General features: G+C 45.5%; 2 protein-coding genes across 2 annotated transcripts in view; both read left to right on the top strand.

Moving 5' to 3' along the window:
- rprd2b (regulation of nuclear pre-mRNA domain containing 2b) overlaps positions 1–19,078 on the top strand; it is a 54,239-nt gene extending 35,161 nt beyond the window's left edge. Inside the window, 5 exon segments of the mRNA XM_079503817.1 lie at positions 1,603–1,767; positions 2,357–2,655; positions 4,708–5,738; positions 5,740–7,124; positions 18,941–19,078. Of these exon segments, the coding sequence (XP_079359943.1) occupies positions 1,603–1,767; positions 2,357–2,655; positions 4,708–5,738; positions 5,740–7,087 (2,843 nt within the window). The 3' untranslated portion in view covers positions 7,088–7,124; positions 18,941–19,078.
- Positions 17,083–26,973, top strand: part of LOC306924170 (threonine--tRNA ligase 2, cytoplasmic-like) — a 54,896-nt gene continuing 45,005 nt past the window's right edge. The window contains exons 1-7 of the mRNA XM_079502564.1: positions 17,083–17,270; positions 18,947–19,125; positions 20,940–21,054; positions 21,379–21,500; positions 23,829–23,937; positions 26,128–26,192; positions 26,571–26,649. Of these exons, the coding sequence (XP_079358690.1) occupies positions 17,172–17,270; positions 18,947–19,125; positions 20,940–21,054; positions 21,379–21,500; positions 23,829–23,937; positions 26,128–26,192; positions 26,571–26,649 (768 nt within the window). The 5' untranslated portion in view covers positions 17,083–17,171. The remainder of the gene's footprint in view (positions 17,271–18,946; positions 19,126–20,939; positions 21,055–21,378; positions 21,501–23,828; positions 23,938–26,127; positions 26,193–26,570; positions 26,650–26,973) is intronic.

Genomic DNA, 26,973 nt, shown 5'->3' with positions numbered 1-26,973 from the left:
GTTTCCACTTAGTTTTAGTCAGTCTCTTGAATGGTTTCCACTTAGTTTTAGTCCTAGTCTCTTGAATGGTTTCCACTTAGTTTTAGTCCTAGTCTCTTGAATGGTTTCCACTTAGTTTTAGTCATAGTCTCTTGAATGGTTTCCACTTAGTTTTAGTCATAGTCTCTTGAATGGTTTCCACTTAGTTTTAGTCATAGTCTCTTGAATGGTTTTCACTTAGTTTTAGTCCTAGTCTCTTGAATGGTTTCCACTTAGTTTTAGTCATAGTCTCTTGAATGGTTTCCACTTAGTTTTAGTCAGTCTCTTGAATGGTTTCCACTTAGTTTTAGTCCTAGTCTCTTGAATGGTTTCCACTTAGTTTTAGTCCTAGTCTCTTGAATGGTTTTCACTTAGTTTTAGTCATAGTCTCTTGAATGGTTTCCACTTAGTTTTAGTCCTAGTCTCTTGAATGGTTTTCACTTGGTTTTAGTCATAGTCTCTTGAATGGTTTTCACTTAGTTTTAGTCCTAGTCTCTTGAATGGTTTCCACTTAGTTTTAGTCATAGTCTCTTGAATGGTTTCCACTTAGTTTTAGTCATAGTCTCTTGAATGGTTTCCACTTAGTTTTAGTCATAGTCTCTTGAATGGTTTCCACTTAGTTTTAGTCATAGTCTCTTGAATGGTTTCCACTTAGTTTTAGTCATAGTCTCTTGAATAGTATTAATTTAGTTTTAGTCATAGTCTCTTGAATAGTATTAATTTAGTTTTAGTCATAGTCTCTTGAATAGTATTAATTTAGTTTTAGTCATAGTCTCTTGAATAGTATTAATTTAGTTTTAGTCATAGTCTCTTGAATAGTATTAATTTAGTTTTAGTCATAGTCTCTTGAATAGTATTAATTTAGTTTTAGTCCTAGTCTCTTGAATGGTTTCCACTTAGTTTTAGTCATAGTCTCTTGAATGGTTTCCACTTAGTTTTAGTCACATTTTATTCACCTGGAATGTTTTGGTGTTAGTCTAGTTTTAGTCTACTAAATGTCATAAGATTTTAGTCGACTAAAATGTATTTTGGCGGGCCTTGGTGCCGTCATAATGACTGATTTTACACTTGCTGAAAATAGCTGATCTACAAGCTCACAATGCGTTGCAGTGCGACGCGTTGAGCTTGTAGATCGGCTATTTTCAGCATGCAACCAAGTGTAAAATGACTTATTCTGGATCTCGTGTCCACTAGTCCCCTCCTAACATTTTAGTCTAGTTTTTATTTGTTGACGAAATTGTCAGTATATTTGGTCATAGTTTTAGTCATCATAGCTTAGTTTTTATTTAGTTTCCATTTAGTTTTTGTCAGTGGAAAAAGGTAGTCGACGAACATTTTTCGTCTTCAAGACTGAAATCATTTTCAGTCTTGGGATTTCTTTTTGCTTTAAGCCCTGCGTTCGCTCTGAAAGAATATATATTCAAAGTTTGCACCACATTTTTCAGATTCCTTTGCCCCATTGGTTCGAGCTATAGAGAGTTCCAAAGAGATCATGTCCATTAGTGCGAGGATCCATTGTGTTTCCATCTTAGGACCAACGGATTGAGTTCAGTCTTGCCTCTTGTTATGCTTCGCCCCTAGCAGGTAGCCCCGCCCCCCGGCCCTCCCCCGGAACACCCACCACCCCCTCTGGCCAATCGGCAGCCTCCAAAGCTGCCCCGACCAGTCCCGCCCTGGCCAGCATCCTCTCGCGAGTCGACATCTCACGCGAAGGAATCCTCAATGCCCTGTCCAAAACGCACACACCTGGTGAGGCACACACACACGTGCGCACACACACACACACACACACACACACACAGCTCTATAATATGATTATGCTGTCGGGGAAGAAACCTCTTATCCATATTTTATCCTTTTGTGTCATTGTTTTTGTAAATGAATTACGTGATCATACTACAGTGTCACACACTAATACTAATTAAGGCTCTGCTCCATTTAGTGTGCAGTGGTTCTCAACCCTTTTCATTTTAAGGACCCCCATAACTCTGAGAGTGTACAAATGGAACCAAATGGACCCTTACGGGTCCATTTGGTTCCGTTGGTATACTCTTGAGTTACACACCCGTACAGGGAACTTGGAACCCACTCAAGGACACTTTGAGACCCACTGGTGTAGCAGAGTGTTTGAGTGACCTAACATGCACAATATCAGCACCCTGACTCTGTTTGACCAGAATGGAACAGATTCATTAGTATCATCGATACCACCTGTGAAGGAAATAGGGAAGGGGCCCAAGACTTCTTTCCAAAATGGCGTGTCTGCGTGATGTAGCCCATTATTACAGTATTGAAAGGATAAATGGATATCGTCTTAACGGTCTTTCTCTACTTCCAGGTTTGTCCTCTCTGCTCCACAGCGTGACTAACCCCTCCTCTGCCCCTCCCACCCGCCCCTCCTCCGACTCGACAGCTGCGAAGATCCTGCCCACCCTGCCCATGTCCAAGGCCAAGCTGTTCGGCGCCGGCGCCTTCCCGGGCTCCAACAGCCTTAAGCGAGCGACGCCCACCCGGGCTGACTGGCTGATGAGAGACAGAGATGCGTCCCCGCCCCCTCCTCGGCCCCGCCTCTCGGCCCCGCCCCCCGTGGTGGCCTCCTCGCCCAGCCTGGAGTCCAAGATAAACAGCTTCCTTCAGGTAGCGGATCGGGACGATTGTAATCTATGTTATCGTTTATCGTGAATTAACCCATTTAGACCTGAGCTCGATTCTACGAAATGTCTTCTAAATCCTGACAGTTTTCTGAAAAACCCGTATGTTTCTGTCAGTCGTTGTTCTTCAAACATTTTCATGTCAAGGACCCCCAAGATTATATGTAATTGGCCGCCGACCCCCATCTGAAAATATGTTGTTCCAGGGACCACCCACCCCAGAAGCAAAGATTTGAGTTTAAAACTTTGGCTCTGAAAGAATATATGTTCAAAGATTTAAAAAAAATTGCAGACCTACAAGCTACAAGCTTGTAGATCTGCTATTTTTCAATGGCTAAAGTATAACAATGCTTAAAACACCAAAAGGGGTTCCCGCCCAAAATGGGTAAAAAACAAATTAAATTAAAAAAATAAATGCTCGACAGTCTTATTCGGTACCATTTAAACAGTCCATACCCTGTGAAGTACATTTGGTACAATCTCATTTCATTTAAACAGTCCATACCCTGTGAAGTACATTTGGTACAATCTCATTTCATTCTACACAAAACGCTTTCTCCAAACATGGCAGATATTCAAGCTGTGAGCTTTTGTAGAATGACATGAGACCTTTTTATGCATATTTAGCTTATCGTGATATCGTAAATCGCAATTAGGGATGTCCCGATACACTTTTTTTCCGTTTTTCCGATCCCGATAACACAATTTCTGTGTTTGCCGATAACTGATACCGATACCAGAGAATAATATTTATAATACGAAAATAAAAAATATCTTATTTTGAAGTCCACCGACCAGGAATGATGTTTATAGCTATCTATCTCATGTTGTGTTTATAGCAGACTCCTCACTCAAATGTGCACTTACAGTTTGGGCAACTCGAAAGCAAACTCCACATGCCCCAACATTTTATTTACCTGCCATACCCTCTTTTTGAAACCGCCTCCTCGCCACTCGCCCTACACACTTGCCCTCGATATGCGCGTTCACACGAGGCTGCGCCATATTAAGTGCCGTCCGAAACCAAGCAGCCTTGTGGAAGTGGCTTATAAAGCCCTCAAGAGCGAGTCTGTGCCGATCTAGACTCGATTGCCTTGTGCAGCCCTGCTCTGTGTCCGCATGGAAACCGCGACCTACAAAATGTAAGAACCACCACAAATAAATCATAAATAAACTGCTCCTAAACAATCTTCATCTGATGCAGAATAGACAACGCTCCAACTGATGTTCACAAGGGCTCTTTATTTACCCCACCGTGAAAAACTATACATTTAATAAACCACACAAACAAAACACCTTTTAACACAATGATTTATAAACCATGTGTTAAAAGGTCACGCTGTAATTCCTTTTAAATGTCCATATTAATGAAATCCACATGTCACACAAACATATACACAATGCAATGCAATATAACTGCACAAACAAAATAACAGGTAACACGATGCCATGATGGTAACCATGGCCACGAATGGTGTCGGTTTCCTGTTTCTGCACAAGGAGGGCGAGTGCATTTCCAAACTGTTTTTTATACCCAGCACCCCAATCAAGGGAACTTGATTCAGCTGGAGGGGCACTTCCTGACGAGGGAACCTCCCGAGAGCACTTCAAGTCAAGGGACTGGTTTCAAAAAGGGCCTAAGGCCATTTTTTAAACTAGCTCCTCACCACTCGCCCTACACACTTCCACTCGGTTTGAGCATAGATATATAAATAATAGAGACGCAATGCAAGTGGATGGGAGGGGAATTCCGGTGCCGTCTCTATTATTTATATATCTATGCTCAAACCAAGTGGAAGTGTGTAGGACGAGTGGCGAGGAGCTAGTTTCAAAAAGGGGGCTAGTGTCTCAACCCCTTCCTTTACCCCTGTGTCGGATCGGTGGTTAGACTGGCATATTCGCCGATACCGATATGACCAAATAAGGGCCGATCTGATACTTTTCTGATACCGAAACGGTATCTGGACATCTCTAATCGCAATCGCTGTTTGCCCGTAATAATAATCCCATAACATGTAATCTTCATATGGTCCCACAGGGCAACCTGGGCTTCAGCCTGGGCCTGGGGGACGGCAGTCCCCCCGACGGGGCTGTGGACGGGACCCCCGTCAGGGACGAGGCGGCCGGGACCCCCACCCAGGACGAGATCATGGACACGCCCCCACACGGGGGGGACAGTGGTGGGGGCGGCGTCTCGCCCACGGCCTACCGCAGCGAGCCCTGGGACGCCGTCATCACCCCGAGCAGCAACAACAACGCCACGGACCAGGACTTCCTGTCGCCGTCGCCCTCCCGGAAGAAGAGCGGCAGCAACGGCGCCCCCTCTAGGTCGAAGGACGCAGAGGCAGAGCCTCCCGCCATCAAGAAGGCCAAGAGAACGGCGCCCACGGAGGGGGGAGGGGGTGGGGGGAAGGGGGACGAGCAGAAGGCCAAAGGTCAACAGGAGAAGGAGGAGGCTCGCTACCACCGCATCGAGACGCTGGTGTCGCCCTGTTCCAACCGGCCGCCCACGGTGCCCGCCGCGGGCGAGCGCATCCAGACCGTGGAGGGCATCCACCGCGTCATGATGATGGGCCAGCGCGGCTCTCGGCTCCTCCGCGGGGGGGGCAGGGGGGCGGGCGGCGGCGGGGGGGGACCGGGGGCCGCGGGGGGGCCAGGGGGCGACCGCATGACGTGGTACGAGGAGGAGGAGTACATGGAGAGCCAGCAGCAGCAGCGCAACAACGCCCCGCCCTCGGCCCGCCCTCCCCTCTCGCCTGCCGACGACATCACCACCCCTCCCCCCTTGCAGCAGCACCACCTCCCCCCCCCCGCACCACCAGCCCCACCACCACCACCCGCACCCCCCCCACCACCTCCTCCTCCATCATCCTCCTCACCCCCAGCCACCACCGCCACCGCCTCAGTTCCACCACCCACCGCAGCAGCACCCCCACCCCCACCCCAACTCCCCCCACTTCTTTGCCGCTGCGCCGCCCATCCGCCGCCCCCCTCCCCCTCCCATGATGCCTCCCCAGCAGCAGCAGCAGCAGGGCGCCCCTCCCCCTCATCCCCCTCTCCCGCACCCCCACCACCCCCCGCACCACCCGCACCCCCCGCACCACCACCCCTTCCCACCCGGCGGCGGTGGTGGCGGCGGTGGTGGCGGTGGTGGTGCCCCCCCCATCATGTCCACCGTCATGGTGGGCGGGGTGCTGGTCACCGTGGACCGCCAGCTGCCCCCTCCTCCTCCCATGAGGATGGAGGGAGGGGGGCGAGGAGGCAGGGCGGGGGGAGGCAGGGCGGAGGGAGGCAGGGGGGAGGGAGGCAGGGGGGAGGGGGGGCCTCCTCCTCCGCACATGGGGTCACTGCTCGGGGAACCACCCAAGCTGCCCATGCACCACCACCACCAACGCCATCCCCACCCGCAGCCTCCTCACCCTCACCCCCAGCACCCTCACCCCCCCCACCCTCACCCCCAGCACCCTCATCCCCCTCACCCCCAGCACCCTCACCCCCCCCACCCTCACTCCCAGCCCCCTCACCCTCACCCCCAGCCACCTCACCCTCACCCCCGCTCCGGCACGGTCAAAGAGCCGCCGCCCTTGCGCCAACATCACGTGCCGCCACCCCTCCACCGCCCCGGAGCGCCCGGCGCCCACCCGCCCCTCCTGGGTCGGGTCAAGGAGCCCCTCTCCCTCCCTTCCCCTGCCGCCGCCCCCCCTTCCTCCTCCTCAAACTCCTCCCCCTCCACCCCCACCCCTCCCTCCCCCTCCGGCGGCGAGCCTGCCCCCCCTCCTCCCCGCTCGCCGGCTCTCCACCAGAAGCCCCCCGCTTCCTCCCCACAGCCGCCCCAGAAACCCCCCCCTTCCTCCCCACAGCCGCCCCAGAAACCCCCCCCTTCCTCCCCACAGCCTCCCCAGAAACCCCCCCCTTCCTCCCCACAGCCTCCCCAGAAAGCCCCCCCTTCCTCCCCACAGCCACCCCAGAAAGCCCCCCCTTCCTCCCCACAGCCTCCCCAGAAACCCCCCCCTTCCTCCCCACAGCCTCCCCAGAAACCCCCCCCTTCCTCCGCTCAGCCACCCCAGAAAGCCCCCCCTTCATCGCCCCAGAAAGCCGATGCTCCCGCTGCAGCCCCCCCCGGGGGCAAACAAGCCGCTCAGGCACCCGCCGGCCCCCCCGCCCCCTTGCTGCGCCTGCCCATCCCCCGCCCCCCCATCCTGTCCTTGCCCATCCCCCAGAGTCCTTTGCTGCAGCAACGCGGCGGAGGCCGGCCTCCCCACCACCACCACCAACACCACCTTCACCACCATCAGCCCCACCCGCACCGGCCCCTGCCACCCCCACCCCCCCGCACAGGGAAGCGCCCCGGGGCCCCGTTTGGCGGAGGGTCGTTCCACCACGCCTCCAAGAGACCCTTCATGCCCCCCCGCTACTGATGGGCTTCACCAACGGATAGTGTAGAACGTTTTGCTGGTACGCACCCACAGTTACTACTCCCTTTATGTTAGCATATTAACAACAGCCCGTGTTTGTTGTCCAACTTAAGCTAGCTAGCTAGGCTTGGTTTATACATAGCTGTGGGTCGCGCACTGAAATGAGCTCGACTTGTATAGAGAGCATAGCAGCGACATACTAAATACTATACAGCTTGTGATTATGACAACGCCCCGCTTCTATGGACATCGCGGATGTGTGCCTCGCCTGCAACAACTGCGGACTGTGGTGGCCACAGAATAGTAAATCGTGTTTCGACACGTGGCTACTCGGCTAATCACAGCGTGCCCTTGCGCAAGTGCACTGGCCAGACGCAGCGCCTCCTTGCCACGAGCTGTATAGTATGTCGAATGACGAGGCATTTTGGCCATTTTGTGGCGCCGCCGATGGAAAACCCACAAATGCTTCCCACAGGCCCCATTTCCACCTGGGTTGTTAGTTTTTTTCCTTCTAATCTTAATCCAGTTCAGTGTGTTACTTATCACTGAAAATGAATTGGTTCAAAACCCTAATAGTTGGTTCGGAACTGAAACCAAAAAATGGCTGAAAGCAACAAGGTTCCAAGAATCTAGAACGGAACCAGTTCTAGAACCAAAATTATTTTGGTGGAAAGGAAAGAGTTTACCAAGTATTGTTTTGACACAGAATCAAATGTTCTATGGTCATGATTCACCAGGAGCCTTCCAGGCATGAAATAATAATCTCTATGGGGAAGAAAAAAGAATACTGGGTTTTCTATTTGTGGCACCACAATATTGCTGCCACCGCTATAACCTATAAGCTATTTACGGTGCGCGACACCCACGCGCAACTGAGTATTACTCAGGCTTTTAGCGTGCTAGTCAGTCACTCGACCAGTTAGCCTGTTTAGCCTCGTCAGTCAATCAGCAGCTTAGAATGTAAAATGTAATTTCAAAACGGCTCCGAAAGCTAAAATGTAGTTTCAAAGCTTCTTCCAGAGGAAAGTTAAAGAGAAACCAACAAAACCGACCGACCGACTGGTCGAAAAGCACGTTAACTGTTGAGTTTTGTTGAGTTTTGTTGGCTTCCCTTTAAAAAACTAAACATTGTGAGTGGTTTACATGCTGCTCCAGTGTCCTGTCTAGAACTAAACATTGAGTGGTTTACATGCTGCTCCAGTGTCCCGTCTAGAACTAAACATTGAGTGGTTTACATGCTGCTCCAGTGTCCCGTCTAGAACTAAACATTGAGTGGTTTACATGCTGCTCCAGTGTCCCGTCTAGAACTAAACATTGAGTGGTTTACATGCTGCTCCAGTGTCCCGTCTAGAACTAAACATTGAGTGGTTTACATGCTGCTCCAGTGTCCCGTCTAGAACTAAACATTGAGTGGTTTACATGCTGCTCCAGTGTCCCGTCTAGAACTAAACATTGAGTGGTTTACATGCTGCTCCAGTGTCCCGTCTAGAACTAAACATTGAGTGGTTTACATGCTGCTCCAGTGTCCCGTCTAGAACTAAACATTGAGTGGTTTACATGCTGCTCCAGTGTCCCGTCTAGAACTAAACATTGAGTGGTTTACATGCTGCTCCAGTGTCCCGTCTAGAACATCACAATATTTCCAGGCACTTAATCTCAGTTTATCATCACAAACCGAGGTTGGTTGCTGGGTGATCTGTTGTGGCTTTAAACCTGGCAGTTAAACAGAGAGCATGTTGACCTCTGTGAGGGTCAGCCGTGCATGTTTGCTTTGCTTGAGGTAAATCCTAGGAGGAGAAGGCGAGGATAAATAAACCTAACACACCGGTTTGAATCTCTTATCTGCCTTCGCCAGGAGCAAGCTGTGATCTATGAGAGAGAGAGAGAGAGAGAGAGAGAGTGGGGCGGGGATTAGGGGGTCTGGGTGGGGATTAGGGGGTCTGGGTGGGGTGGGATCGTCATACAAGTGGACGATTGAGTGTATCATATTGTAAATAATGTCTCCCACGCTTTCTTCTTCAAGCCTGTTCTTCTCTCTTGTGTGCTTTTCCTTTAAGCTTTTTAATCTAGACTGAAGGAGTCGATCAAGTCACCGCTGGAAACCACACAGCTAGATTCCGATTACTAGTGTGTGTGCGTGCGTGCGTGCGCGTGTGTCCATTTACAAGGGTGCATGGGAGTGTCGCCTAGGCTGTGCACATGTATGTTTGTATGACATTATGTGTGGTGGGTGGGTGTGTGTGTGTGTGTACGTGTGTGTGTGTGTGTGTGTGTGTGTATATATATATAAAACCATATAAAGTTATTCTTGGTAGTTTAAGGGGGGAGGTTCAGTTTGACCTTTGAACTGCGCTAGGCTTTACTGCTATGAATAAAATGGTCAGTTTGAATTGAACCGTGGGGGGGGGGGGGGGGGGGGGGGCGTCACCTTTTCAACTGAATGCAGATGAGATTGTGAAGCAGTTATTTCTTTTTGTTTTTTCCTTAAGGGTTGGGAGGGGGGATCGATTTAGTAGAATTACTGATTATTCCATGTTTCCGCTCCTCAAACACATGAAGGTGTTCCTATTGTCGTGTAAACGGGCGATTGGAGATCTCAAGCCAACTGATGACACCCTGGGGACTTGTACGTTCAACGTTAAAGGAGTTTACCCAAAGAATGACTCATTTTCTATCAATTACTGGTCTATTATCATTGGTGTGTAATTGCTAGAAAAAAAGTCTTTTTTTTGGGCGGTGAATTTAATTGCAAGAACTCTGATCGCCTGGCTACACTAAACTAACGTCAGTCCTTCTCCCTCAAGCCTGTGTGATAGTTGTCTCAGTGCACATGTACAGTAACATGTACAGTACCTTTTTGTAAAAGCTGAAATGATACTCCGTTGATAAAACGGAGTGTAAATTAAACCGCAAGGAAGTTCTGCACACAGGCCCTGCTTTTAATGACGCGACCGACTTCACAGCTATAAGGGTTCACCATCTCCCTTTTTTTTTGGTTGAAATTGAATCTTCATAGCACTCATAGCAAAAACTTGATCTACAACTCGGTAATCATGATAAAAAATTTGACACTATCATGATAAAAAATATGACACTATCATAACACAAAGCGTCTTAGCTGTAAGGTAGTTGGGTGTAAGGGTAAGGTACATGTCCACGTCTCATCTCCATAGTGAGAGACCAGCTGTTTTCTGCAGAACCCATGGATTCTGGTGTTTGGTTTCTATGTGTCAGCCTCCAGTCTTTTTTATTTACCTTGACCTTCATTTATCTCTATAATAACTGGTTCTACAACACCATGTGAAGCAATCTTCCCTCTGCATTTACTGCTGTTGCAACAAAGTGACATCATTTGGCGTGAAAGTGTCCGCAGAGACTTTGTGTGTAAGGTTTATGAGTGGAGACGAAAGCAGAGCGAAACCGAAGAAGATCGAAGTAATTTCTCATTTATTTTTGCTCATGTGTAAAATGACATTGTGTGTGCATTCAGACCGTGGAACAGTTAAAAAAACAAATCTGCATAAAGGTTTCGTATGTTCATTCAGCTAACATGTTGACTTATGTAAATAACCGCAACATAGATTTGTATTCTTCAGCTCGAGGGAGTGTTTTTTTTCTTTACTTTCCTTGTTTTGTTTTTTTGTTGTTTTGAAAACTTCTTAGTTTGACGTTTGCTGAAGAAGTGAGCAAGCTGTGTGTAAATTGTTCTTGATTAGTTGCATAATTATTGCTACTACTGCTGTTCTTCATCAATGATGATACATCACTGGTGTTTGAGTGTCCAATCCTTTCAGGTTTGACTGTTTTCCTCCCTGTCAGGTCAGCACATCATGCAGTCGGCTTTAATATCACACTTAGCACTTTAGATTACAAGTGTTTATCTAAATATGCACACACACACACACACACACACACTGACACGCCTTACCTCATGTAGTTTTTGGTTTTGTTTTGTTTTGTTTTGGACAAACGCAGCAATCTGCTTAGAGCCTGACCGATGCCGCATTTTTTTTTTATTACGATCCCTATTTTGGGAAGTTCTAAACCCCCACTGATGTTATATATTTCTTTATTATTGTGCAACATGAGCCAATTATTATTATGTTTAACTATACAATGGTCTATAAGCTCAGAATCTATCGCAACACATTGTGGGCAGCTTGTAGAATGTTCCACTCTTACTGTAATTGAATGTGGTTAAGAATTGGGACAACAAACAGCTGCGTTATTGCAGATACAGATGTAAACAATGGCTGACATATCGGTCGGGCTCTAGAACTGCTTCATCAGGACACTTCCGTATAAGGACAAGTTCTAAAACTATTAATGTCTGATCGGTTTAACATATTGTCTTCATCCTGTAAGACACGGCGACACAACAATGTTTAGAGTTGCACTGCTTTATGTTTTGGCAGAGTGGTATTTTCTACCCAACCGGGGTGCTAAATTGATAACATTTTGACCCTTTTCTTTTTACTTAAGACAGTTTTCAATCACGTATAGGAACATTGTTTGAAACCTGGACATTTATGAGACTGACTTTATCTGAAAGAGGCTGTTTTGGAAATCATAAAGGTTGCCTGGGCTGCCCGTGTCTCCCTGAGACTGACACTTGGCCCATGCAGTGACTGCTTCCTGGGTGCTATATTAATATTTAGAATTGGTATTCATGACATCCACTGTTCCTAATAGATTGCAGGGCTTAAAGTTCTCAGTCCTGGGGACAGATTTCAGTCCTGAGGATTTCATAGGGGTCATTTAATGAGATCAGTGCAGATTTGCCTTTAAGCCTTGAGACCAATGTCATGTACTGTATGTAATGTACAGAGACGTATTATACCCTAACACAACAATATTGACATAAGGACATGAGAAGGTTAATTGAAGGTGCATCGTCACTTTTCTAACTGTCCTCAGACCCTTTTTTTAATTTGTTTTTTGTTTAACAAACACATTTTCTATCATGCCGTTGTTCAATATGAGACATGTTGAAGTTGAAATATTGTCATATCAGTACAGTAGGCCTACATACATTCTGGTCACTGCTACACAAGATGGACGCTACCTGTTCAACCAACCACATGTACACAGGACACAGTACTCCACAGAGCATAAAGCACACAGTACATTGACCAGTGGTTCTCAATATGTTTCATGTCAAGGACCCCCAAATTGACACATTTTTTGTATGGCTATAACCGATAACTGAACCATTTTAATTTCTATGAACGACAGTTTGATATGCTATAGACCAAAAACCCGAATTTGATACCATTTTGACCTCTGCGACCCCCCCAGACCCCCACAAGGGTCCATTTGGTTTCCTAACTATCAATCGTTGGGCTGTGGAACCTCCAAGGGCCCCACTTTGAGAACTACTGATATAGACAGTTGTACACACTACATTCAGCAGGTGAAACAGCCGCACAAATGCAAACCGTAACTTATGCATTTCAAAGGTCATCTTAGAATTGTGTAATCTGTGAAAAACTAGCGGTAACCCCAGTAATATTTCTATATTCATGCAGTGTGTGTGGTTTTGGAACAACGGAAGATGGCTAATATGTGTTTCATCATATATGTTGATAATGCAGTTGAATCTTGTAATCTAATAGTTATGTTGAGTTGAGCGCACACAAAGGCCTTCGGTCGAACCGGCTACTACACTACAGTTGGTTGGTTGGTGATTTAAAAAAAAGAAAGAAACATAGGCCTACTCTACAACTAATATAACACCAAATTTGTAGGCCTTTAAGGCTTAAACCTTGCATCTTTAAAAGCCTTACTATTTAGGCAATGGAAGAAATATATATATATATATAATCCGTTCCAATACAACTATTGTATTTACCAGTCAGTCACAAACTTAAGTGATTTTCTTTTGTTAAAAAGTTAAATCCCTATATTCAAATCAGATGTATCCAATCAGGAGAGAGAACTCCACAAAGATAAATTATGAGCTTCAGTTTTTAATTGTGTTCCAGGTCCAAATTTTCCTGTTTATTTTATTTTGTACCATCACTTGCATTTGTTTATCCTGTGAGTGTGAGATCAAATTGCCATCCTGACCTGAACATTTTCTGTTCACTGAATAACTAGAGACAGATAGACCTGTTTAACACTATATCATTTACATCCCGTTTAATAGGTCTACTTTTTATTGGTGCATTTAACCAATGAAAGGTATTAAAGATTGATTATCAATCAATTATTATAGGCCTAATTATCATTATTACAAAGTGTTAAAGACTTAAACATTTCTAAATCTGCCATAGCTATTTTGGGAATGGCATTATAGATGAACATTTTGACATAACAGAAGGCATTCATTTACGGAAAAATATGGAAATGCATACATTTCCACTAAACTCTTACGTTATCGACTCATAGGGTAGTGTAAGTGTTATCAATACGTTTGAATATATCATGAACTGGTGACATTAACGTACTGTTATAAAAGTCCTTGATGAATAGTTTATCTCTCTTACGGTTTACAGTTGGTTCGCTTTCTGAACCAATTGGATAACATTTTTAGATCAACGGAAGTCTATACTTTATTCAAGTTGATCGTGCGCGCTGCTCGTTATTTCAACACTCGTAGACATTTTAACGTCCCCGTGCCCCCTCTTAAGGAGCAGCAGCTCCCCTCGGTGGTCATTTAGTGGAACTGCAGATGTGATAACTGAAATGGATGGTCTGTTCGCCATAAATTCACCGTCATGACATCACCTACTTATTCCAGTGGTTCCCAAACGTGTTCAGGTCTTGTCAAGGACCCACGAATTGACACTTATTTATCAGCCCGCGGACCCCCATTTGAAAGATGCCAGGGACCCCCATAAGAGAAGATTTTTATACGGCTCTGCAGTGATTCTTAACCCGTGTAAATTCAACGACCACCAGTTTAATTAATTGGCATCATGGGTCTATGGACCCCCATTTAATGGCATTTCTATCTCGACCCCAATTTATATTGTAAAATCGATAATTCATTAATTAAATTCATTAATTAATGTAAGTGTACAAATGGATTTGTACACTCGGTGTTACATACCCATAATAAGGCTGATAAGGGTCCATTTGGTTCCAAACTATCATTTAGTTGGGGACCCCCTGGAACCCCTTCAAGGCCCCCTGGGGGTCCCCGGACCCCACTTTGAGAACCACTGGCCTAAACGACATGCGTAAAGATGTCAGCCGACAAGTGACAACCGACGTTGTAATGTTTAAAGATCATTTTCGAACAGCAGGAAATAATTATGCTCCGACGGGACCAGATAGCTAGCTCAATATTTCTTCCAGTTTTAGCCCACAAACGAACGACAGGCCCTAAATAGCTGGTGTGGATGTGGATCATACGTTTGGATTTTTTTTCTTTTTAGATTTTGCGAACAATCTACTGTCATGAAAGTAGTCAAAACGGAAGCCACTTCAGTTGTTTAAAACAGGGACTTATGGGTAATGGCGTTGTTTAGAGTTTACATTTGTCCTATGCAATGTTATGGGCGATGTCGCCGACACCGTCCTACGACAAAGTATAGTCCTACATGAATACATTGGTGAGAGTCCATCTACTAAGTACATTTACTGAACTAGCTACAAGTTTTATTTTACTCGAGTATATTTACTTATTTTGATACATTGTTTCTAGCCTACTTATACTAACCTATATGATCATATAGGCAAATATTGTACATTTACTCCACTGTAATTGGGCAGCTATAGTTACTTTGCAGATTGAGATAATTAGGCTAATAATGGGCTATAAAACATACACTACTTATACTTAAAGGGGCATTCCACTCATTTTCAACATTTGACTGTCATTAATATACCTTAGAGCTGTTGTGTGGAAATAATAAAAAGGTCCCCCCCCCCCCCCCCCCCATTCTGTTTCCTAGAACTGGAGGTCTGAAAAAAATCATTAATTGATATCAAGATGTGTTTCACCATGTTAATGATTTTTTTCAGACCTCCAGTTCTAGAAACACAGTATGGGGGAGACTTTTTTTTAAATATTTCCACACAACAGCTCTAAGGTATAAAGACGTTGAAAATTAGTGGAATGCCCTTTTAAGCCCCCATAAATATTTATTTTCCTCTTTTTAAGAATTGTGAAATTGTATATTCTGCATAATACTTGTTACTCAACGAAGATGTTGAATTCATAACTTTGACCACAGAGTAGCAGGATATTTCTACATTGATGTAGTTTCTTCCACCACTGTTAAACACACAACATTGTACCTATAGGCTATATTATTTATTGCAATGGTTCTCAAAATGCGTTCCGAGGCCGAGGGAATTCCAGGGGGGGTCCCCAGCCAAATTAGTTAATGTAATTTAGCATCAACATCAGTTTACTTTAAATGGATAGATTTTTTTTGAACTTAAGCTATGAAATACTTGCCATTAACATAGTGGTTGCAACTGTATTCATTGATTGCCCGAGTCCCATGGTAGGAGTTCTGCTCTGGTTTTGGTCAATATTAAGTAGTTCCGGTCATTTTGTGGGGTTCACTGGGGCCACGCAGTAAAAGTAAATTAATTCACAAAACTAATTGTATTGTTGACCTATTTCTAAAATATTAGAACATCTTTTATTTTAGAAATAGGTCAACAATACAAATTACGTTAGTTTTGTGGATTAATTTACTTTTACTGCGTGGCCCCCTGTGGCCTGTGCCCCCCCACAAAATGACCGGAACTACTTAATATTGACCAAAACCAGAGCAGAACTCCCACCACGGGACTCGGGCAATCAATTAATACAGTTGCAACCACTAAATGGCAAGTATTTTATACAGCTTAAGTTAAAAAAATCCGAACTATCCCTTTAAAGGCATAAATTCATTCCCAAAATTACATTTTCTAACACGTGAATTCATGGAGGTGTTTTGTTTTTTCGCATATCTAATCCAATAGGTATATATTCCAGTAGTTGATGAATTGAAGTACTTTACTTTTAAAACATTTCCATAGCCTATATAACCTCAGCAGTGCAGTCTTCTTATTCCCTGGAATAGAGTTGTTATTAATTTGTTTATTTATTACTTTTAGTTTAGCCTTGGCCTCCTATTTGGCCTATACTTCAGTTCATCAAATATTTGGAAAATTGGACCAGAATGTGACAAAAATATAACATTCCCCATGAAGTCAGAGCTTCCTGGGGTGTGTACTGGGAGTGGGGGAAGAAAAGCAGATCTACAAGCTCACAACACTTTGCAATGCGACATGCTGTGAGCTTGTCGATCTGCTCTTTAAAAAAAAGAAATGTGACAAATCTTGTCCCTGGCACAAAATCCTTTCAGAATGGGTCTACGGCCAAATACATTTTAATTCGGGGGTCCTTGACATGAATAAGTTTGAGAACCACTGCAATTTTAAGGACCACTTCACCACTTTTCAACCTATCTTCATATAATTGGTCCTCACTAATGGTCATGATAAAATAGCACTTTTTTTCCTCTTCTAGTCAGTCTGTGTCTCTCATAGGAGGGCTGTGGGCAGTTCAGAAACCCAGCCACCAGTGACACCATCAAAGGGGAATCCAAGCTAATAGAAACTGCAGGCTTTTTATTCCTGAAAAGTTGCGATGCGAAAATAAAAGCCATCGTTCTCACGATAATACAAATATTTTAATTTTATAGCTTGTTAAAAAAAAGCCTAATGATAATGATGTCACTGGTGGACAGGTTTCTGAACTGACCACAGCCCTCCTATGAGAGACAGACTGAGTAGAAACAAATGGTGCCATTTTATCATGATCATTAGTGAGGACCAATTATATGAAGATGGGTTGAAAAGTGGTGAAGTGGTCCTTTAATCATGCGCAGCCTCCATCCATCCATGAAGACTATCTCCTGTCTGTCTATGTGCATGCGCACGCCTCCCAGAACGCGCACGCAGGGGCGTTGAGTCCCGCCCCCTTTCCCGCTGTGGTCCGACCAATGAGCGTCAGCAGCGTCGGGTCACGTGTTGTGAGTCACTATGTCAGATGGTTCCGGTGTCATGGCGCGTCGCAGTGAAGGAGACATCTCGTACTGATATGATGATGATGTTATGCTCTTATTATTGACGCTGTAGGATGGTTGCCATGGCAAACGGTCCCGTTAGGACGCTCGTGAGCGTTCTGTTCACCTGTAAAGCGCACGGTACGCTGCGCGTGCACAGAGCCTACAGCCAGGTGACTTCATGCATTACATGCTGTCTTTTCATCAGAACCGACGAGCTGCTGTTGTGATGATACAGTTAGATATGTTTCTATTCTGCTGCGCTTATACTGTTGGCTGTGAATGTGTGACGTGTGTTTTTTGCGTAGTAAAGTACTGTGTGTGTGTGCGTGTGCGTGCGTGCGCGCGCGAGCGAGAGTATAATGTTAGTGCTTAATTAGGACAGATATTTGCATTTAGGTGCGTGCGTGTGTGTGTGCGCGCGCGTGTGTGTGTGAGAGATAGAAAGTGGATAATGTGAGACGGTAGCAGTATTTGTGAGAGAGGGAGTGTGTGTGTGTGTGTGTGTGTGTGTGTGTGTGAGAGAGTCAGAGAGAGAGAGTGTGATAATGTGAGGTGGTAGCACTTATTGTGAGAGAGGGAGAGGGTGTGTGACTGTGTGTGTGTGTGAGAGTGAGAGTGAGAGAAAGTGGATTATGTTTGCATGAGGACAGTCTTTTAGGCTGTGTGTGTGAGTGCGCATGCGATTGCGTGCGCCACGCATAACATTGGGGTTGTAAGACGGAGACAGACATACATTATGGGATGTAAAGTAAAGTGTCCACAGATGGTCATTGATGGAGACATACAGACCCTCCGTCCCCTCGTTGTAAATCTCTCTCTCTCTCTAGACATACAGACCCTCAGTCCCCTCGTAGCAACTCTCTCTCTAGACATACAGACCCTCCGTCCCCTCGTAGCAACTCTCTCTCTCTCTAGACATACAGACCCTCCGTCCCCTTGTAGCAACTCTCTCTCTAGACATACAGACCCTCCGTCCCCTCGTAGCAACTCTCTCTCTCTCTCTCTAGACATACAGACCATCCGTCCCCTCGTAGCAATTCTCTCTCTCTCTCTCTAGACATACAGACCATCCGTCCCCTCGTAGCAATTCTCTCTCTCTAGACATACAGACCCTCCGTCCCCTCGTAGCAATTCTCTCTCTCTCTCTAGACATACAGACCATCCGTCCCCTCGTAGCAATTCTCTCTCTCTCTCTAGACATACAGACCATCCGTCCCCTCGTAGCAATTCTCTCTCTCTCTCTCTCTCTAGTTTTGTATATCGTTGCTTCCGGGCAGTAACCTCTTATCTCCATATCTGTTTTGTCATAAATTAACGCCCTACTTCAGTGGTTTTCAACCAGTGGTCCTTGAGGCGGGTCCAGGTGGTCCCTAGACGGTAAATGATGTAGAGCTGGTAACCAAATGGGCTAAATGTCATCAAATGGTGGTCCGTGGCTCAAATGCCGAATAATTAATGGACCTTGAAATGAAAAGGGTTGAAAACCACTGCCCTATTGATCAAATTACAGTGTCACACAGAAGACGCAGTACAAGGCAAGCTGGAGTTGTGAGCTTGTAGATCCAATATTTGTGGACATATGAGGTTTCCGCCCGACAGACGACGTTAATGTTTAGTTGATTAACGATGTGTGTGTTTAGTTTTTTTCCCCCCATAATGTTTTCCATTCTTTTTGTTTTGTTTTACTATAATGACTTGGCCAAATCAGGATGCTGTTTTGACAGACCTCTCTCCATCCTCCGCTCCGGCTCCAATATGTCTCCTCTCCTCTCCAGTTGCAGGTGTCTTCTGTCGTGTCTGATCGCCTGCGGCTCCAATATGTCTCCTCTCCTCTCTCCAGTTGCAGGTGTCTTCTGTCGTGTCTGATCGCCTGCGGCTCTTCGAGTCTCTCAGGGAGAAACAACAGGCCGACAAGACGAGAGGCGGAGCCACCGAGAGGCCCCTCAGCGTCCGATTGGCCGATGGCAGGACGGTAGAAGGCCGAGCTGGTGTGACCACGCCTCTCCTCGTGGCGCAGAGCGCACGGTGAGAACTGATCTCGTTTTCAATTAGTCCGTTAATCAGACGGTGTAGGAGAGACAGACAGTAGGACAGCTGAGAGACAGACAGTGTAGGAGAGACAGACAGTAGGACAGCTGAGAGACAGACAGTGTAGGAGAGACAGACAGTATAGGACAGCTGAGAGACAGACAGTGTAGGAGAGACAGACAGTAGGACAGCTGAGAGACAGACAGTGTAGGAGAGACAGACGGTAGGACAGCTGAGAGAGAGACAGTGTAGGAGAGACAGACAGTATAGGACAGCTGAGAGACAGACAGTAGGACAGTTGAGAGAGAGACAGACAGTAGGACAGCTGAGAGGGAGACAGTGTAGGAGAGACAGACAGTAGGACAGTTGAGAGAGAGACAGACAGTAGGACAGCTGAGAGACAGACAGTGTAGGAGAGACAGACAGTATAGGACAGCTGAGAGACAGACAGTAGGACAGTTGAGAGAGAGACAGACAGTAGGACAGCTGAGAGGGAGACAGTGTAGGAGAGACAGACAGTAGGACAGCTGAGAGGGAGACAGTGTAGGAGAGACAGACAGTAGGACAGCTGAGAGAGAGAGACGGTATAGGAGAAACAGATGATAGGAAATCTGTAGGAAAGACAAACAGTAGGACAGCTGCAGGGGAGACAGACAATAGGAAAGCTGGGGGGGAGGTGTAGCAGGAGAGGTGGATTAAATAATAATAATAATTAAGAATAATCTGTATCTGCACCCAACATCAAAGTTACAGTAATAACAAGTGTGTTGTAAACCCTACTTTACTAACATGCAGACAAGTCCGCCAATGCTTCCACAATTTGGAAGAGAATCTATACGAACTGTATAGAGCGTCGCAGTCCCGCCCCCTGTCATGACGACGCCAGGCCCAGGAAATGATTCCCAATGCATTTGTCCCATAGACATTTCACAAAGTATTTATTTAAAGACGGTTACGCCGCGGACAAAGCCAACTCGAGTCGTGACAAATGATGACAATAAACACAATATTTTGGACCAAACAAATAATTACAAAGAAGAAAAACAACAAAAAAAGTGTTGTAACCTGCCGTTTTTTTCTTCTTTCTAATTCTTTTTTTGGCCCAAAAAAGGGTGTTTGTTGTCATGATTTGTCACGACAAGAGTTGGCTTTGTATGACGCTTAAAAGGTCTTTAAATAAATACATTTTGAAAAGTCTATGAGGAAAATGAACGGAGAATCATTTCCTGGGCCCTGGTAGTGGGCGGGACTGCGACCCTCTATACAGGGTTAGTCAAAGCAGTAATGATGTCACTTTCTGACTCGGTTGCTCTTATACATTTATACATCAAGTTTCTTAAAACTGCAGAGCAAGTTGGAGCCCCGACACAAACATATAGCTAGCAGTAGCACTGGAGCGGCGGCCTCATACTACCATTGTACGCCACCCTGAGTCTTACCATGAGCATTATACCAGGTTGTACCTTAACCCATTTTGACCTGAGATCAGATTCTAAAAATGTCTTCTACATCCTGACAGTTTTCTGAAAGCTATGTTTCTATGTCAGTCGTTCTTCGATTTTTCAAAAATGTCAGACCTACAAGCTCGTAGCTATGAGCTTGTAAATCTGCTATTTTTCAATAGCTAAAGCATAACATAATGCTAACACCAAAAGGGTTCCAGCCCAAAATGGGTTAAAGTGTGATCTTCACAGGTACAGGTGCTGAACTTGCGACACAGTGTATGTGCTTGCAGCATACAGCTCATTGTGAAAATCATACTTATAGTAGGTTCTGGTTCTAACAGTAGTTATTCCACCTCTGGCCTCCAGGGTGAAAGGAGCGCTGGTGAGCAGAGTGAACGGCGAATTGTGTGGTATGCTGCGCCCCCTAGAGGAAGACTGTGAACTGCAGCTTCTGGACTTCAACACAATCGAGGGCAAACAGGTATTTCATCGACAGCATCACCTCTACGTAGACATGGAAATATATTCAGTTCAATTCATAATCAGTTCGACGGCTCATTGTTCCGAAGTACAGGTGGTCTGACGCCGAACATTAAAATCGAGCGTAACCAGTTACTAACTAGGGTTAGGGTTAGGCTAACCACTAGCCTAAGATGTTTAACATGGAAACGATTATGCAAAAATAATTGTGATTATCTCGAAGAATTGCGATTAGGTGACTATATGATAATTGTGATAGGCCAGGTGGTCCTGGAAAACGGGAGAACTTAACGCGATGTGTGTGTGCTCTTGCTCTTCCGTCCAGGCGTTGTGGAGGACGGCGGGGTGCGTGCTGGGAGGCGTGCTGGAGGCGTCGCTGGGCGCCCAGCTGTGCAGAGAGGGAGTGACGGAGTTTGGTCTCTTCTGTGACCATCTGCTGGACAACAGGTGACCGTGTGATCAGTGCTCAGAATATAATGTCTAATGTTTGTTTTTGGATTTAGCCTTGGGGGGGGGGGGGGGGGGGTGTTGATGTCTTATGTTGCACTGTCTGCAAGTAGCCAGACTATCACTGCGTGGATATTAGTCTCGTCCTTCTCAGTGTTACGATGTCTTTTCCAAGGGGAGGGTACATACAGATTCAAACTGACTACTGGATAGATCTACAACCAATCAGAGCAGTGCAGCCCGCTCTTTCAATGTACGTCAACAGGTGACAAGCCCGCCCCATATTTGCATACTGGGCCCTGGTTGGTTATAGCCTGGTTCCAGACGGAATCCTCCCACAACTGAGCAATCCCAAACCTAATCTTCATTGGGCAATTGTTTTTGCAATGGCAGATACGTCTAGCCACACGAGGCTCTTTCGCAAGCAGCTGAAGAGGAAAGGGTAGTTCATATTATTGGCAGTACGTAGGGATTCGTGGCCCGTGGACGCAAAGTGTATTTTCCCAATACTTTCACCAGTCAGTGACGTCAGTGGGTTAGGGAGTGCTCCGCTACTAGACCGTGAGACCAGAGACTCAAACGAACTTGAGTCACGAGAGACACAACCGAGCAAGCTAAAGCGAGCGAGTTGCCATGTCGAACGTTGCGAAGTTCGCATGAGCTGACTCGCGCCCTCCGAGTTGCAACCCGATACACACAAAATAGTAAATCCTCGTCCCCACTACTCCAAATGAACACAACGAGCGCTCCCAGACCCACTGACGTCACTCACTGGTGGAAGTATTGGGAGGAAAAGGCAGGTCGCCCCCTGGACAGGTGACGTGATGCGTTGTCAGCTTGTGAGATCTGCTATAATAAAGTGTAGGGACGATTAGTTTTTATACAAATAATTAACGATTTGATTGTGTTTTTGGCATTAAACATTGGAACATATTATGAATACAAATGTAATGAATTACTGTTTGCCTTTTAGGCAAACGGTAACGGTAGATTGCACAGGACAGCTACCGTTGAATGAAAGAAATGTATAAACATGTTAAACTTCCAACTTGGAACATAAAATAATTGCGATAAGTCGCAAGCGTAAGTCCTCCTCCGCGTTCCCCTCATGGAACCCCCCCTCTCTGAAAGCGTTTACTCTTAAACGGTTAGCAAGGAGTTTAATTGCATTCAATAAAAAAACATTTAATGTTACACTATCAAATGCCAAAATAATGACGATGTGCGATTTCAGTAAACAAACCTCCTGTTGAACTCAACAGTTGTGGTTTCTAAGCATGGAAATGCAGAGTTGTAAAAAAATAAATAACCGCAACTCTCAATCATTGTTTTATTGCCTGGAATGGAGCCCGAATCACCACGTTAACAATAACATCTCTATATCGCCACTGTCGACAGGGAAACCTTGTATGTTTCAGGAAATTCAGAAAAACAACCTGTGTTCCAAATGAATCCTATGTAGTTATGTCACAAGGGCTTCTTTATGCTTGCTAATGGTTAGTCAGTATTTAGGGCGCTACAGCGGGACGCATACTGCACTTTTTGAGTGGTGCAGCCACTCCAGTAGACGGCTATGTGTGTCCGTCCGTCCGTCCCTGGCTGGGTCGGTCTGTCTGTCTGTCCGAGTACGAAATAGCGTTTGGTTGGTTTTCATCACCAACAAGTGTTATTGTTGCGCAGCCTAACACACGCACACACACGCACACACACACACTTATTTTGTTTTACTTGTTTTATGTTCTATGATATACTGTAATTGTAATGTTTCTTTATGCTTTTGCTTTTGTTTTAATGATATTGTATGTTTTTGCTTTAATCTTTATCCTCTGTAAAGCACTTTGCGATGCATTTATTTTGTGAAAGGTGCTAATAATAATATACTTTATTTATATTTATATTATTATTATTAGTAGTAGTGGTGGTGGTAATAGTAGTAGTAGTAGTAGTAGTAGTAATAGTAGTAGTAGTAGTAGTAGTATATCAAGCCCTCTACTGGCTGTCTGTCTGTCTTTGTGTCTTTGGTAGAAGCTCACATTGACATATTGTCTGTCCACAGCACTGTCTCTCTGGTGGAGTTGGAGGACAGATTTAACATGTTGTCTGTCCACACAGCCCTGTCTCTCTGGTGGAGTTAGAGGACAGATGTAACATATTGTCTGTCCACAGCACTGTCTCTCTGGTGGAGTTGGAGGACAGATGTAACATGTTGTCTGTCCACAGCCCTGTCTCTCTGGTGGAGTTAGAGGACAGATGTAACATGTTGTCTGTCCACAGCACTGTCTCTCTGGTGGAGTTGGAGGACAGATGTAACATATTGTCTGTCCACAGCACTGTCTCTCTGGTGGAGTTGGAGGACAGATGTAAGGAGGCAGCGTCTCTCAGACCTGTCCTCTCCACTCTGGAGCTCCAGGCGGACGATGTCCAGCAGCTGTTCCAGGTCAGTGACCACGAGAAGATCCCCCTCCATTCCTTTACCACTGTGTCCCGGTCCTAACGTAGGACACTTGTTTCCCACAAAGTGCATCGGGACCCATTCTAAAGCCCAGAAACACACCAATGGGTAGAGAGACGCAACAAACCGCTTTCGGAGTTCGTCGCAGCGCTGTGATATGTCCTGTTGCACGTCGACGTGTGATGTCGACGCAACCCCATTGGTGTGGCTTGGGCTTTTTGGGCTTTAGGGCTGCAGACTTTTTTTTTTAAGAGTAAAATCTTAATTAATAATTTTAAACAATTCAAAAATGTTTTCAAAAGAATTTCATAATTAAAATAAAGAGAAGAAAGGGCTCCCGCACACTGTCTTCACTTATAGAGCAGCAGTTTTATTCAGAAGACAACATTTCAGTCTAACTGACCTTCATCAGGTATCATACCTGATGAAGGTCGTTTAGACTGAAACGTTGTGCGGGACCCTTTTCTTCTCATGATTCGCATGTGGTTGGCGGCCCCTACGCACCTGTCCTTGTAGGAGTGCACAAGGCCTTTTCTCTACATAATTAAAATAAAAAAAATCTAATTTCAATGAATACATAAACAGCCTATCTACAAGCTCACAACGCAGCCTGAAGCGATGTGCTGTGAGCTTGTAGATCTGCTATTCTCACTATAGTTTGGGTCCCGGGGGCAAACGTCTAATTTCTCCTTTGGGTCTTGAGCACCGTATAAAACCCACACAGCGTAGAGTAGGACTAAACAAGCGAGACTGGAAGTGATGAAACTCCCCCCAAAAATATGAGCTGACGAAATTGGAAGGGGAACATTTAAACTGATGAATGATCTTTGTGGTTCTGTTGGTTTCTGTTTGACTGATGGAGTGTCAGTCAGGCTGTGATGTTCTGTGTAACTGATGGAGTGTCAGTCAGGGTGTGATTTAATCAAATCAAGCTTTATTTATATAGCACATTTAAAACAATCGAGATTGACCAAAGTGGTTTACACAATAAAATCTAGAGACAGTTATGCATACAAAATACAAAAACATCAAACAAGTAACAACAAGAAATTAAACAGTTCAAATGACAAAAAAAAAAAGAAATCAGGAAGGATCAAAGGCCATAGAAAAGAGATGAGTCTTGAGAAGAGACTTAAAAAGTTCAATGGACTGAGCACTTTTAATATAAAAAGGGAGTGGGTGCTGCAACAGCGAAGGCACGATTACCTCTGGATCTTAAATTGGATTCAGTCAAAAGCAGCTGGCCGGCAGACCTCAAAGGTCCAGCTGGAGTATAATCATCCAAGAGATCAGTATGAGCGGGACAGCCCATGTAAAGATTTATAAACGAATAAAAGTATCTTAAAATCTATTCGAAACTTGACAGGGAGCCAGTGCAATCTAGCTAAAATGGGGGTGATGTGGTCGCGTTTTCTCGTGCACGTAAGGAGGCGAGCAGCTGCGTTTTGAACCAGCTGCAAGCGCCTAAGAGAAGACTGTGTGATGCCGACATACAATGCATTGTAGTAATCTAACCGTGACGAAATAAATGCATGGATGGCCATTTCCAATTGTTTGGGAGGGAGATATGGTTTGATTTTAGATAGGAGTCTGAGTTGGAAAAAACTGCTTCTTACCACGGTGCTAATCCGTTTATCAAAGTTATTATCAAAGGTAACACCTAGGTTTTTGACGGTTGCGCGAATATTAGGGTTGAAAATGGTAAATGGTGCATTTATATAGCGCCTTTATCCAAGGCGCTTTACATAGATTGTGCATTACATTCACCCATTCACACACATTCATACACCAATTGCGGTGGAAGCCATGCAAGGTACGAACCAGCACATCGGGAGCAATTTGGGGTTCAGTGTCTTGCCCAAGGACACTTCGACATGTAGACAGGAGGAGCCGGGATTCGAACCGCCGACCCATGGATCATTGGACGACCTGCACTACCTCCTGAGCCACAGTCGCCCCTGAAAGGGCCAAGGGTTGTGGAAGATGGAGTATCGTGGCCGGAAATGATTATTTCTGTTTTGCTTTCGTTGAGGTTCAGGAAGTTGGAGTCCATCCAGGTTTTAACATCAGCTAGGCAGTCCAGTAATAGTTGATGGCTGTGTGATGACAGTGATGGCTGTGTAAGTGATGGAGTGTCAGTCAGGGTGTGATGACTGTTTGTTTTGCTGTTTTTAGAGCAACAAGCTGAGACTGCAGCTCATCGAAGAGCAGAGGACTGGGCCCAATGTGACGGTGTACAGGCAAGTACGCACACACACGCACGCACACACACACACAGGAATCCCGTGGCAGAGGTTAAAAACATTATTAGTGGTTCACCTAAAAATGTACTTATTTCCTTGGAGATTTGCACACATGTTCACTGCTCCGTGCGTATGTCTGTTCATCAGACATACAGTACAGTGATGTGTCCACCATGTCTCTGAGCCATGTCATGCTTTGTGTGTGTGTGTGTGTGTGTGTGTGTGTGTGTGTGTGTGTGTGTGTGTGTGTGTGTGTGTGTGTGTGTGTGTGTGTGTGTGTGTGTGTGTGTGTGTGTGTGTGTGTGTGTGTGTGTGTGTGTGTGTGTGTGTGTGTGTGTGTGTGTGTGTGTGTGTGTGTGTGTGTGTGTGTTCCAGATGTGGAGACAGTGTAGGAGTGTGTAATGGACCTCTTCTTCCTCACACCGGCCTCATCAAGGTCTTCAAAATGTTACAGGTGTGTGTGCGCGGCTGCGCGTGTGTGTGTGCGCGCGCTGACAGTAGGCCAAGAAGAGTGGGCTGGTCCGTGCTTATCCTAAAAGAAGTTGGTCTCTGTGTCAAAACCATTAGGTGTTTTGATATGGTGCCTTTTATAGGAAACCTAGAAACATTTTTGTCCCGATGTGTGTGTGTGTGTGTGTGTGTGTGTGTGGGGAGGAATCAATTGGCAAACAATTTACGTCCTAAGCCAGTGGTTCCCAAAGTGGGGTCCGGGGACCCCTAGGGGTCCTTGAGGGAGTACCCAGCTAAATTATAGTTTGGAACCAAATGGACCCATACT

The sequence above is a fragment of the Electrona antarctica genome (genome assembly GCF_951216825.1).
Source record: "Electrona antarctica genome assembly, chromosome: 6".
NCBI classification, from domain to species: domain Eukaryota; kingdom Metazoa; phylum Chordata; class Actinopteri; order Myctophiformes; family Myctophidae; genus Electrona; species Electrona antarctica.
Note: the sequence above shows the minus strand (reverse complement) of the source record. Positions and strands in the feature narration are given on the sequence as shown.